We start from the raw sequence: 15,348 nt of genomic DNA, 5'->3' as shown, positions 1-15,348 counted from the left end.
CTGAAAATATGTCAAAGGTGTTGGATACAATTATTTTTAGCCTTTTAAAATGTATCACTGAAACTGCAAGAACATGAGGAATCCTGAGAGTCACCAAAATAATGTGAAATGAAGAAAGGTCGTGAAGTTCAGAAGTTGGCTTTGCCCTGGGAGCATCTGTCAGTTGGTCCCTGGTGACACTGAGCTTCCATTTTGAGAGTCTGGGCTGAAAGAATAGGAAACAAGGTCTAAGATCTTTCCAATATTGGAAATGTAATTGGAGACCCTCATATACCGCTAGAACTCCAAAGGGGGGATGTCCTACTCTCACTATAAGGGAGAATAGATAGATGGTAGAGATAGCTAGATAATAGATAGATATAGATAGATAGATAGATAATAGATAGGTGATAGATAATAGATAATAGATGATAGATAGATAATAGATAATAGATGATAGATAATAGATAGATGATAGATAATAGATGATAGATACATGATAGATGATAGATAATAGATAGATACTAGATAGGAGAGAGACAAATATGGATATAGATATAGGTATAGAAACAGACACAGATATAGACAACTCATAACCACAGCAGGTTTCAAACTAGCTTATAGATAAATTCATGCCATTTCTGTGGCCCAAAATGCCTCAACAGAGATTTTTTTTTTAAAGAGGTAGAAGGCTTCTCTTGTTCCAGGCACATGGTAAAGTCAAATGAGAATCCCCTCTGGATAAACACACCTTCAAAACAATTATTGCAAGTGAAGTTCCAAAAACAGAAATGCAAATTCAAAACTCAGAGGCACTTTAGATTACATGAGATATTGGAATTATTATCAGATCAGACTGTAAGAGTTTAAAAAATAAAAGAGAATAAAAATATGAGTAGGGATCAATATGCTGTATAAATGGCCAAAGATATTTGAACAAAATGCTAACTAACAGAAAAGCACAGTGAAAGAAAGTTTAAAACTCAACATAATAAAATAATAAATTTGATGCAGATGGAGAGAAGATTGTGATAGGAAGATAGTCTAAAACACTACCCAGAAGATGGAACAAAGATAAAAAAATGATTTAAAAATGAAAAGTTGAGACACAGAAGATAGAGACATTTGTCAAATTTTAATTCGTAAGAGAGGAACAGAGATAATAGGAGAGAACTGATATTTGAAAAGATAGTGGCTTAATCCTCAGATTCAAAACTTCAAATGATTCCAAGCAGGGTTAATAAAAGGAGGTTCATACATAGACATAATATTGTAAAACTTTTATTTCCTTAGAAATAAAGAAAATTCGTACATAGACATCATATTGTGAAATGTTAGGACGTCAAAGACAAAAAGATGATCTTAGAGTAGTTTCAGACTGTGAGATTAAGTAGGAAAACTGGAAGGCAGAAGAAGTGGGATAATTTCTTAACAGTATTTAGGGGAAAATAAGAACAACAACAGCTATCCTAAACTATAAACTTGGTAAAAATATTCTTTAGGATTAAAGGAGAATTAAAAATATCTTTAAAGAACTAAAGGTGGTTTTGGACAAAACAGTTTAAGAGAGTTTAGTTCATCTTAGCTGGTTGTGAAGTGGGAAGGCACTGACCAAAGGGAATTTATCCTATTTTGTTTTCCTCAAGGTTCCTTGAGATTGATATTCTTAAATTATTTAAATTGTGGCATGTATTTTCATTAAAATATTGTCAATGAGATGATCAAAGGGGAATGTGTGTGTATGTGCATAGTATGATACAGAAATCCTTAATATATTCCATAATTGGTTGAATTTTCATGAAGATTTTGCTAGAATCTGTTCAAAGGAAGCATAATCAAGATGCATGCTATTGAATGTATTCTTGAGGGAAAAAAAGCTTCTTTTCTTACCTTCCTATGTGGACAAGTGATTCATTAACGCGGATCAAGAGAGCTTCAGCCCACAAGGGCTCTACGTCTATAAGAGTGCTGGGATCGTGTTTCCAGTCATTGATGTGATGTTGTCCCTTCTTTCTAGCATCCATCGCGTCCACCTGCAACGACCCAGGTATACCTCAAAATGGCACCCGCTATGGGGACAGCAGAGAGCCAGGAGATACCATCACTTTCCAGTGTGACCCTGGGTACCAGCTCCAAGGACAAGCTAAAATCACTTGTGTGCAGCTGAATAACCGATTCTTTTGGCAACCAGACCCTCCTACATGCATAGGTATTGTGCAACAGAAAATAGAAATTTTATATTTCTGAAGGAATGCATGTTATCATTAAAATTGCTCTGTGTATGTATTATTCTTCAGGAGTATTTCTCAAGAGTTTCTTGCATGCCCTCTGGTTCCCCGAGATTATATTGAAATTTTATTACAAACCTTTAAACTTTATTAGGTGAGGTAAAGGAAGTAGTTTACTTAATGTATGGTAATTGACATTTATCTAACATTTCCTATCCTTAAGAAATCTCATAAAAATATGGATCAATCAAATTACTGTAATTTAAAATTCTGTGTGGCTGAAAATTCATAACTCTACCATTGTCGGTCTCATTTTTAATATAGAAACGTGCCCTTAAGCAAAACCTACTCAATAAAAAGGTGTGTTCTCTTTTTTAGAAGATTTTTCTGTAATAGCAGTACATTTTTAATAGAATCCTAAAAACTAGAAATTACACTGTTTATGTCAATATAAAGATAAAAGGAGAGACTTCTTTCTAAAATTTACTAGAATTTTATAATTTGACCTTATTAAAGAGAAAACAATTCGCGTGCAGACTTTAGTTTGAATAACCAATATCCAAGATAGTCTATCACAAATATGGTTTTAGGGCAAGACATATTTATATATAAAATAGTAATTACATGTAGATTGTCCCTTCAGTCAATTAAATATTTTACCATAAATACCTCTGTATGGTATCCCATCTTAATTTTTAAAGGAAACTTAATTTTAATGAACTGTCACAGTATAATTTGTACTTCCTTATAATCTGTTTGAAAAATATAAAATTAATCTGCAAAGACAGGAAGTGATAATGAAGTGATATGCACATAGTTAATGGGCCATTTTGCATCAGGTGACCTTGAGGGAATTTTGTGACTTAAAATGATTTTTAATTGTCATAAGGGATTCTCAGTGGTCCTGTGGAGATATAATATGCAACTCTTAACTTATTACAGAGTGTTTGCAGGATTCTGAAGATAGATGAGAATTGATAGCTCTTCCTATTAGCATGCTCAGCCCTGTCAGAGAGCTACCCTGTTTATGCAATATTCTGTGCTGCACGTACATTTCGTGACTTTTGTGAGCACAGTTGCATTTTACCTCAAGCTGAGTCATCAGGAGATGTGCCAGATTTCTACGTGTTCCTTTTCTAAAGTGGAGTAATTACCTATAAATGCAACCATCATTTTAAACCATTCTTCTATTTTTAAATCAGGAGAGGCACATTTTTTTTCCAGTTTGCATGAATTTAAGCTTATGGAGGAGTACATTAAAAAGCAATACAACTACCAGTCAATCTCTTGAAGGTAATTTCTTGGTTGACATTCATGTAAACCATTCATTGTAAAATTTGACCACCTTTCCAAATAATCTATAGTTTTTTGGGGTCATCTCTTAGTTACCTAATTTTAATCAGCGACTAGATAAACCAGTTCTCAGCAATGAAAATAGGTAACACTTTATCTGTCTTGAATATCAGCTCCAAAAATAAGCCAAGATCACTCCCAGGCCATTGAATATCAGTTCTGTGGGCAACAGAACCACCCACATACAGGTATCACGTAACACAAACGTGGAAAATACGTATTTGGGAATAAGTGAACAATATCTTTTTATCATATTGTAAACATATTTTGCCCCAGCAATGAGATTATGCCTCTGTATGATACTCATCCCTTAGAGCATGGTCATGTATTAGCACTCATCTACATTCTGTTCTGCTGATACGGACATTTTTTATTTTTAATTTTTTTGCTTTTTTCTTATTAAACATAATATGTTTTTGCAGAAGTTTTATAAGCTACAGTTAAGAAAAAAGAGGAAGAAAACACTGTCACCTTTTTACCTGAAGGCAACTACTATTAGCATAAACAGGCATAAGTAAGCTTCATAATTATTTTATGTATATATAATCTATTTTTAAAATGTTTTTAAATGATAGCACCCTGAATGATTATTTTGTAAATTACACTTTTACTTACTGGTACACGATGAGTATCTTTTGTGTTATTATGTATTTTTTACTAATTAAGTTTTATGCCTGCACAGTCTTTCTCTGTTTGGATCAGTATTGACCAATATTGATTCCACTAATCCCTCCTCAATGTACGGTTAGGTGTTTCAGCCTTTTCCCTTTCACGAAAATTGCTGATATGAACACTTGTTGCAAAACACATCCATGATTGTTTATGAATGACGTATTTCTACAAACTTAGGTATTTCTAGAGTTTTCAAAACTTTTTCAGAAAGGTTGCACCAATTTACGTCATCGTCAGCATGATTGTTTATTTTCCCCGACTCAGAAAAGGCACTTTATGTGATATTTCTTAATCTTATAATATGGGCAGGAAGTGACGATTCCTTGGCGTTTTGATTGGCATTTTATATTAAAAATGAGGATGAACTGCTTTTAATTTCATATATTATTATCGACCACTTGAATTTGCTCTTTCCTGTTGACTGGCTAATTTCTTTTTTCCGATTTATTCTTAGTGTATATTTTCCTCCTATTTGCTGTTCTTTCCCATTCTCTCCCTTTTATAAAATCTCTTAACCACTCACCTGTTAATATGTTACTCATATTCTCACCAGCTTGTCATTTGCTGCTAATCTGCCCTGTGATTTGCTTGGATGCCTCACTTCTTTCATTTCACAAAGGACTCCAGCGATGGAGGCACCTCCTTCTGGAACTGAGTCTTAAAAGACCGATTCTCTGGACCAGAAGACACTCAGTACTTTCTGATTCTGAGTAAAGTGTACCTTGAACATCTCCACAGTTTCAGTTTTCTCATATAGCCCACAATACCTTTTGTCCAAGTTCAAATTCTAGAGAGCTCTGCAAAGCAAAAATGCATTCCAAGTTTGCAAAAACTTATTTGGTGGCACCATCCTGCCCTGATCTACAGGGTAACTATTTTGTGGCTATTTACCCCACTTAATGGTGTGAACATTGAAATGTTCTGGTGTGGAAATAGTAATGTGTCTAGTCAAACAGTACCGCTGCAAACCTTAGTGGATGAATGTGCTACCGTGTATGTCAGGAGGGTCCACCCTAAGGGTTTCGAATAAGGAACTGTGAATTGATGTGAGTTTGTGGATTTTGTCTCTATGTCCATTCCCTCTGGAGAATAGAATCTAGAGTGTCTGAATTGCATTTTGTACTAAATGTAATCCTATCCAAAACAGTTTACAAGCTTTCTAATGAAAACCTGATGAAGCTAAAATGAAGAATTCCCCACCAAAGAGAGAACAAACCCAGCAAGACGGTCCTCCTTAGTTCCACTTTAAGCCTTTAAATAACCTCATTTGAAAATGCCACCTGGGACCATTATGAATAAGACAGGATCTGCCCTTTGTTTCTTTTCAATTAATATTTGAGTCTCATCCCTGAACTCTTCCTGCTGGTGGTACCCTTGTACCCGGTGTCCTGAATCTGTCATGTTTCTTCTTTTAAAACCTGAGCGGAGTAGCATAACCTGCGGCCCTCAGGTACCTCTGTCCCCACCTCAGCGCCGCCTCTGCTGCTTGTCCAGGCTTCGCATACTCCAGGCTGTCAGCACCTACGCGGTTCCGGGGGAGGCCACGTCCTGTGAGAGCCACTTAGCCGATTGTCTCCACATCGTTTATTAAAATAAAACTGCATACTATGGAAAATGTGGTTTTAATCATTTTGAAGAAAGTTATATCGTATTGCTCTTGAGAGTATATCTGTAAGAATTTATTATAAATATTTCCTGTGATATTACTCAGAGTTTGCCTTAGATGAGACGGAAATTATAACAAAGAGTCTTGGGATTTGTTATATTTTTTCTTATGGAAAGTTAAGTTTTCAGGAATGTGAAGTGAGTATTTAAAGACACATCCATATCAGAAAATTATAAAGTGTGTAATCTTCATCTTATTTTCAAAAAAGTCCTTGTGTATGTGTGTGGAAAATATCAGCCATTAGCATATTTCCTTCTCTACTTATTTTTTTCCCTGAATATATACATGATCAATGAAGTGAAATAAGGTATACAGTTTAGAGGGAACAGCATAATTTAATCAGGGTGATTTTTTAAGAACAACTTGGAGACAATTCACAATATTTGCTATGAAGAACCTTAAACCTAGCATATTAATGTGAATTTTGCATTGTTTTAGTACCTTCCACAGCATGGAAGCTCTAACAGAAACGTTATCTACTAAATAAAGCAGTTCTAAACATTTTCAGGTTCAAGAATGAAGACGGTCTTGCCTTTTAACAACAATAAACTACATAATCGTTGCCTTAACTAATACAAATGTAAACACATGTAATTAAAAATTAATGACTGCAGAAACAAACTAAATTTATTACTGTCATCTGAAGTGCTTCTTCCTGATAGTAACCTTCTAAATAGTGTGATGAAATAATATTTTTAGGGGTTTAAGTTCCTGCTCAGCCTCCTCTTGGTCATCTATCCGCAGATATCACCGAAACTTTACCTGTTAGTTTTGTTATTTTGAAATGTGGGGAAGATATCCGAGCCCTACATATAGCAGAGGACTGTGAGAAATATACGAAATAACACGTATTCATTTATTCAACAAATATTTCCTGCATACTTATTATGATCAAAAACTGTGCTAGGCTTAGAGTTACAAGAGTGAACAGAAGATGGATGATCATTATGCCACTGGAAGCAAACTTTTTAGAATAAGTAAGCAATGACTTTGTAAACCATAAGAAATGACTAAAGAATTGACATAACCATAAAATGATATTCATGGGGATTTTTTTTTTTTCCTGTGCAGTTTGTTTTCATATATTTATAGTGTGGAGGATTCAGGTAACCTGTTCAGTTTAACTGGGTAAAGTTTAAAATTATAGGAAGTAAATTTCATTTCTCAGCATTGAAAATCCTCCTTAAAAATGGAGTGGAATATTATATAAAATTTGGTAGCAATCACATAAAAACATGTACAGACCTTCTGGGTTTTAAAATTTCCTCTGGATAGTTGTTAAATAAGCCAGTACGCAGTGTCTTCGATGAACCCTGTGCCATCTCCTTTCACACTGACCAGCACCTTTCTCTACCCTGAACCTTCCTCTCCTGTGACAGCGGCCTGTGGTGGGAATCTGACTGGCCCGGCCGGTGTCATCCTGTCCCCCAACTACCCGCAGCCCTATCCTCCCGGGAAAGAGTGTGACTGGAGAATAAAGGTGAACCCAGACTTCGTCATCGCCTTGATATTCAAAAGGTACCGTCTCTTATGGAATACCTCCTTTAAGTAGGACTTAACATATTTTTTTTTTACATCTTTATTGGAGTATAATTACTTTACAATGGTGTGTTAGTTTCTGCTTTATAACAAAGTGAATCCATTATACATATACATATGTCCCCATATGTCTTCCCTCTTGCATCTCCTTCCCTCCCATCCTCCCTATCCCACCCCTCTAGGTGGTCACAAAGCACTGAGCTGATCTCCCTGTGCTACGCAACTGCTTCCCACTAGCTATCTATTTTACATTTGGTAGTGTATATATGTCCATGCCATTCTCTCACTTTGTCCCAGCTTACCCTTCCCCCTCCCCGTACCCTCAAGTCCGTTCTCTGGTAGGTCTGTGTCTTTATTCCCGTCTTGCCCCTAGGTTCTTCATGACCTTTTTTTTTTTTATGATTCCATATATATTTGTTAACATATGGTATTTGTTTTTCTCTTTCTGACTTACTTCACTCTATATGACAGACTCTAGGTCCATCCACCTCACTACAAATAACTCAATTACGTTTATTTTTATGGCTGAGTAATATTCCATTGTATATATGTGCCATGTCTTCTTTATCCATTCATCTATTGATGGACACTTAGGTTGCTTCCATGTCCTGGCTATTGTAAATAGAGCTGCAGTGAACATTTTGGTACATGACTCTTTGAATTATGATTTTCTCAGGGTATATGCCCAGTAGTGGGATTGCTGGGTCGTATGGTAGTTCTATTTTTAATTTTTTTTTTTTTTTTGCGGTACGTGGGCCTCTCACTGTTGTGGCCTCTCCTGTTGCGGAGCATAGGCTCCAGACGTGCAGGCTCAGCAGCCATGGCTCATGGGCCCAGCCGCTCCGCGGCATGTGGGATCTTCCCGGACCGGGGCACGAACCCGTGTGCCCTGCATCGGCAGGCAGACTCTCAACCACTGCGCCACCAGGGAAGCCCTATTTTTAATTTTTTAAGGAATCTCCATACTGTTCTCCATAGTGGCAGTATCAATTTACATTCCCACCAACAGTGCAAGAGGGTTCCCTTTTCTCCACACCCTCTCCAGCATTTATTGTTTGTAGATTTTTGGTGATGGCCATTCTGACTGGTGTGAGATGATATCTCATTGTAGTTTCGATTTGCATTTCTCTAATGATTAATGATGTTGAGCGTTCTTTCATGTGTTTGTTGGCAATCTGTATATCTTCTTTGGAGAAATGTCTATTTAGGTCTTCTGCCCATTTTTGGATTGGATTGTTTGTTTCTTTGATATTGAGCTGCATGAGCTGCTTGTAAATTTTGGAGATTAATCCTTTGTCAGTTGCTTCATTTGCAAATATTTTCTCCCATTCTTAGGGTTGTCTTTTTGTCATATGTTTTCCTTTGCTGTGCAAAAGCTTTTAAGTTTCATTAGGTCCCATTTGTTTATCTTTGTTTTTAAAAGGATCTTGCTGTGATTTATGTCATAGAGTGTTCTGCCTATGTTTTCCTCTAAGAGTTTGATAGTGTCTGGCCTTACATTTAGGTCTTTAATCCATTTTGAGTTTATTTTTGTGTATGGTGTTAGGGAGTGTTCTAATTTCATTCTTTTACCTGTAGCTGTCCAGTTTTCCCAGCACCACTTATTGAAGAGGCTGTCTTTTCTCCACTGTATATTCTTGCCTCCTTTATCAAAGATAAGGTGACCATATGTGCATGGGTTTATCTTTGGGCTTTCTCTCCTGTTCCACTGATCTATATTTCTGTTTTTGTGCCAGTACCATACTCTCTTGATTACTGTAGCTTTGTAGTATAGTCTGAAGTCAGGGAGCCTGATTCCTCCAGCTCCGTTTTTCTTTCTCAAGATTGCTTTGGCTATTCGGGGTCTTTTGTGTTTCCATACAGATTGTGAAATTTTTTGTTCTAGTTCTGTGAAAAATGCCAGTGGTACTTTGATAGGGATTACATTGAATCTGTAGATTGCTTTGGGTAGTGTAGTCATTTTCACAATGTTGATTCTTCCAATCCAAGAACATGGTATATCTCTCCATCTATTTGTATCATCTTTAATTTCTTTCATCAGTGTCATAATTTTCTGCATACAGGTCTTTTGTCTCCTTAGGTAGGTTTATTCCTAGATATTTTTTTGTTGTTGTTGCAATGGTAAATGGGAGTGTTTTCTTAATTTCACTTTCAGATTTTTCATCATTAATGTATAAGAGTGCAAGAGATTTCTGTGCTTTAATTTTGTTTCCTGAAACTTTACCAAATTCATTGATTAGCTCTAGTAGTTTTCTGGCAGCATCTTTAGGATTCTCTATGTATAGTATCATGTCATCTGCAAACAGTGGCAGCTTTACTTCTTCTTCTCCAATTTGGATTCCTTTTATTTCTTTTTCTTCTCTGATTGCTGTGGCTAAAACTTCCAAAACTATGTTAAATAATAGTGGTGAGAGTGGGCAACCTTGTCTTGTTCCTGATCTTAGTGGAAATGGTTTCAGTTTTTCATCATTGAGGACAATGTTGGCTGTGGGTTTGTCATATATGGCCTTTATTGTGTTGAGATAAGTTCCTTCTGTGCCTACTTTCTGGAGGGTTTTTATCATAAATGGGTGTTGAATTTTGTCGAAAGCTTTCTCTGCATCTGTTGAGATGATCATATGGTTTTTCTTCAATTTGTTAATATGGTTTATCACATTGATTGATTTGCATATATTGAAGAATCCTTGCATTCCTGGAATAAACCCCACTTGATCATGGTGTATGATCCTTTTAATATGCTGTTGGATTCTGTTTGCTAGTATTTTGTTGAGGATTTTTGCATCTATGTTTATCAGTGATATTGGCCTGTAGTTTTCTCTCTTTGTGACATCTTTGTCTGGTTTTGGTATCAGGGTGATGGTGGCCTCGTAGAATGAGGAAGAGTTTGAGAAGGATAGGTGTTAGCTCTTCTCTAACTGTTTGATAGAATTCGCCTGTGAAGCTCCTCTGAACTTATTTATTTATTTATTTTTGGCTGCATTGGGTCTTTGTTGCTGCATGTGGGCTTTCTCTAGTTGTGGCGAGTGGGGGCTACTCTTCGTTGTGGTGCGTGGGATTCTCATTGCGGTGGCTTCTCTTGTTGCAGAGCACAGGCTCTAGGCATGCGGGCTCAGTAGTTGTGGCTCGTGTGCTCTAGGTGCATGGGCTCAGTAGTTGTGGTGCACGGGCTTAGTTGTTCCGTGACATGTGGGATCTTCCTGGACCAGGGCTCGAACCTGTGTCCCCTGCTCTGGCAGGCGGATTCTTTACCACTGCACCACCAGGGAAGTCCCTAATAAGACTTTAAATGTCATACCTAAAGATTACTTCATTTATCCCTTCAGGGGTCTTCAGTTTTACATCTAGCAAAGCCTGAGGTCTTGTGTCTAACAGGTACTACATCTAGCTGCATGACAAAAATGGAAATAGATTATTTTGCTTTTCAGCATTCTGCTTGCGTTAGAATACACATGATGTGGCAAGAATTGCTTTTAAATACTATCTTGCACACAGTGTGTTCCACATGAGAGGGCTTAATTTACAGAATTTTCAAAGAAAAGCGATAATAAAGTGACATAGATATACTTAGTATAATTTCTCATTGATGTCGTATATTTCTCTTAATGCGTGAGTGCTAATTCATTTCCATAGTACATCCTGTCTGCCATTCCCAAAGGTAGTATTGTTATTATCATTAAGATAGTCAAGACTTGGTAGAACTCTGAAAACAAAAGTTCCCCAAATTTCATTACTGTAAAGTCTGATTTAATAAACATTAGTTCTTTAAAAAAAAAAGCTAACTTCTTTCTGCTACACTAAATGGTAAAAGTTAAAATCATAATATAATATGATTATATTATAAATATAAATTCCATAGAACTCTCACATTATAAATATATGGTATAAATAATTGAATTTTTCTAAATCCCATGATCTTTTCCAAATTCACATTTTGATTTTTGAACTAAATGAAGTGGTATTTTAAAAGAGAAGTGGTTCTATATACTGTCCTATTGGTCTCTTAGCTCCCCAAGGCAAAGTGGTCTGATTGTATTTATTTATCTGTCAATTGAAAAAATTTCTTTTCTTGAGATGTTTGCATCAATATTTTAGGCCTGGTTTTGCTTATCTTCCTTCACTTTCTCCTCCTGATGAGATATGAGTCAGTATAATTTTAAACCTCTGTGATTCTGAATTTTAAGTAGTTTAATAAGCCATCATTTCCTGAATTTACTCAAGCTGCTATAAATTTACCAAAGATGAATACCTTATTATGCCACTCAGCTATTATACAAAAGCTGTGAACATTTGCTGGTTATATTTTTGAATATCTTTATGGGTTTTGTTAATGCTAAATTCTAGTAGTGCCTTCCTTAAAACCAGGAGACACCTCTGCTACCAGGAGATTAAAAGTAAATTAAAAATTAAAAGCCTTTTAGAGAACACAGAGCCTTTTTGTAGGAGTTTCCTACCTTCCCTGGGTCACGGTGACTCATTATCAAGGTTCCCAAAGTGCAATTCATAATAGTATATAATATATAAGGCAGTTTTACAAAAGAAGTTTTCTCACTTAATTTTGTGCACTTCCCCGGAAGAAGGTTGACCTAGAAAATCTTCAAGTTTTCTTCCGACTCTAAGAGTTTGGAATCATTAGCTGACCCGGTGTCACAGAAAATCACATACCTGTGACATGTTCTAAGGAATGGACAACTTGTGTGTGCTCAGGTGGGAGTTTTCCTGGGACCTCAGCTCCTAGATCTACTTACTATAAAGAAGGAGGAAGCCAGAAGTACCAGATGGGAACAAGGATGCTCAAGGACCCAGTCAAAGAAGCTGGTGTTGATACAGCCTTCCCAGGATGCACTGTTTAAAGAGTGTGACTGCAGTCAGGTGTGGAGAGGGGAGGGGAGCCCGGCATTACTAACAAGGAAGGCAAAGAATGAAATGACCTGGAGCACATATGAGCTTCAGGGCTCACCCTGGTACTTGGGGGGTCTTCGGGGAGGAGTGTTTTATCACAAGCTTCTATAGACTGTGGGGCTGATGCGACTCACACATTGGAACTCAAATTAAATTTGGTTTAAAAGCATGGCCAGACTTTGGCCTATTGTTGGGGCTTGTAGATCTGTGCATCTGGTATAGGTAGAAATTAGACAGGGTTTAACCAAAGGAACTGTCATTAATTGTAAATATCACTTCAGACTTCTATGTGTGTGTGACAGCACATCCAAAAGGAGAGGGTAGTTAGAATATGTTTGTTTGTGCCTGACCGTACTTCCATGTTCAAAAATAATCTATCGTAATAATTAGTTATGCCAATTATCAGGGGTACAGCATGACCAGAGTCTAATAACATCCTTGCAAACTATTCCAAAAAAATTGTTATTCCAACCAAATTCTGTTTGGTTGATGCAGTTCCTCTTGGCCTCTTTTCTCACTCTTTAGTCACTCAGGTCTTTTACTTTTTCTTCATTTCCGACTTCAGGGAACTTCTCAGATAAACAGACTCTGAAACCTCTGACAAATTCCTTAAATAAATGTGTTCAGGACCTCACATGGGAGCGAGGGCACCTTGATAGGAAATGGGACGCCACGATGCAGGTCCAGATGTCATACTAACGTCAGGTCCTTGGTGGTCCCCCGTGCTACATCCTTCAGAATGCAGTGGGCAGCTTCTGGAAAGACCTTGGGTTCACGTTTTATGCCTTGAATATCCAGATAAACTAAAGCCACTTAAACAACAGCACATGTTCGTGATTATAAAACCTCCTGACTCTCTCCATCCCTGTATACAAATATGCTGTCAAGGGAAAGGAAAGAGAGTGGAAGCCGCATGGATTGGTCCACGTTAAAGACCCCAAAGGCCCTGATTTAGAGATGAAGGGACAGAGGAAGGCAAGTCAGAATGGATTACGTCAGTACCTCTGTCTAGTGTGTTTGTTTATTCTGATCCCACTGAGATCTTGGACATGTAAACGAAGTTCAGTCTGTCACTTGAGAGGAGGTATAATTTTAAAGTTCCCAGACTAACATCATCCTTCTCATCATGAATGGCAGAGACATTTAAAGCTGCATCCCACTTGAGAGCTTTGGGCGTTAATTGTTAGACTTTGGAAAGTATTAGGGTATTTACATAAGGAGAGACAGAGACAGAGAGAGAAGAAGAGAGAGTGGGAAAGAGCAGGAGGGAGAGGGGATGAGAAAATTGGAATATCCAGTCAAGGTGAAATGATGTGAAACAGTTGACTTCTATACTTTGTACCACTGTAGGGACTGCTATTATTGGCCAAATTATCTAAGCAAATAGAGGCAATTACAATTTTCAAAGTAAAATCAAACAAAAATATTTTTTAACTTTAAGAATTGTCAGTAACATCAAGGATATATGTTATTAAAACTAAAAATATTCACATAAAAATCAAATACCAGTGGGGATGCATCCCTTCTGAACCCTATTCTTTCAAACTGCATTTCATTAGAAATATCATAGTTATAGGGAAGAGATACTATATCTATGTTATAAGGATTCATTTTCTTTCAGATTATCTTCAAAATCATACTGTATTGAAGATGTTGGTGATTGTATAAAATACTAATTGTTATAATTGTTATTTATTGCCATTTTGATTGTTATTATATTTAACTTTTGGATTGTCCTAATTTTTAAAAATTATTTTACAAAGGCAAATAAAATCACTGTGTGCTCTCAGAGACTTTATAGTCTGGAAGATAAGAGACACATATATTAGGTGCATAATCTAATTAATATTCTTTCCTTTTAGTTTCAACATGGAGCCCAGCTATGATTTCCTACATATCTATGAAGGAGAGGATTCCAACAGCCCTCTCATTGGAAGTTTCCAGGGCTCTCAAGCCCCAGAAAGAATTGAGAGTAGTGGAAATAGTCTCTTTCTGGCATTTCGAAGTGATGCTTCTGTGGGCTTGTCGGGGTTCGCCATTGAATTTAAAGGTACTGTGACCAGCTTAACTTGTGAGGAAAGTGACTTGTACTGAGATTTCTTTAATCATAAGCATTTATTTATAAAGTCTTGCCTATCTGTTCAATGCATAAAATTCTGACAGCTCTCTCAATCATCTGGGGAACAGGGTTGATCTCGCCAGTGGAGAAGAAATTTCCAACACGCATTTCTACCTTAGCTGAAAGAAAAGAAAATGAGGGAGGGAGATTTCTTTTTCCAAATTCATAGCCATTTAAAGATAAATTATGATTTGTGCAATAAATAATTTATTTAAGAATTATTTTAATATGTGTTTTACTATCTTAATTTGTTTCTTCAGGATGACTCAATTTAAGTACATAAATAGCTTAGTGTGGTTTTTGTTTTTTGGGGTTTTTCTGGCTTGCAGGATCTTAGGTCCCCAACCAAGGAATGAATCCGAGCCCTCAACAGTGAAAGCATGGAGTCCTAACCACTGGACTGCCAAGGAATTCCCGATAAATAGCTTAGTTTTATCTCAATATTTTTCAAGATGTAAAATATCGATTGCCATTCCCTGTCCTGACCACCCATGGTGGTTGGTTTAATGGGGAGCAAGCACTGATCCTGGTCAGCGCTTTCTTCTTTGGTCACCTCATGAGTGACTCCCGCTTCTTTGGGATCCACCGCCCCGTCACTAGCATCCAGAGAAAACAAACAGACTCACAAAGATTACCCAAACCTAAGCATTTTGCTGTTGAGTTCATGAAAATAAATATATAGTTTTTTCAGGGCTTCCCTGGTGGCGCAGTGGTTGAGAGTCCGCCTGCCGATGCAGGGGACACGGGTTCGTGCCCTGGTCCGGGAAGATCCCACATGCCGCGGAACGGCTGCGCCCGTGAGCCGTGGCCGCTGAGCCTGCGCGTCCGGAGCCTGTGCTCCGCAACGGGAGAGGCCACAACAGTGAGAGGCCCGTGTACCGCAAAAAAAAAAA

The 15,348-nt window shown here is 37.2% G+C and overlaps 1 protein-coding gene across 1 annotated transcript in view; it reads left to right on the top strand.

Annotated features, from left to right (window-relative positions):
- The window catches only part of CSMD1 (CUB and Sushi multiple domains 1), a 1,429,265-nt gene that overhangs the window by 1,202,945 nt on the left and 210,972 nt on the right, over positions 1-15,348 (top strand). The window contains exons 27-29 of the mRNA XM_029226263.1: positions 1,997-2,188; positions 7,278-7,416; positions 14,199-14,386. Coding sequence (XP_029082096.1) covers positions 1,997-2,188; positions 7,278-7,416; positions 14,199-14,386 — 519 coding nt within the window. The remainder of the gene's footprint in view (positions 1-1,996; positions 2,189-7,277; positions 7,417-14,198; positions 14,387-15,348) is intronic.

The sequence above is a fragment of the Monodon monoceros genome, unplaced genomic scaffold, assembly GCF_005190385.1.
Source record: "Monodon monoceros isolate NGI ecotype Baffin Bay Population unplaced genomic scaffold, NGI_Narwhal_1 Super_Scaffold_17, whole genome shotgun sequence".
Taxonomy (NCBI): Eukaryota; Metazoa; Chordata; class Mammalia; order Artiodactyla; family Monodontidae; genus Monodon; species Monodon monoceros.
This window is presented reverse-complemented; position numbering and strand designations above follow the sequence as displayed.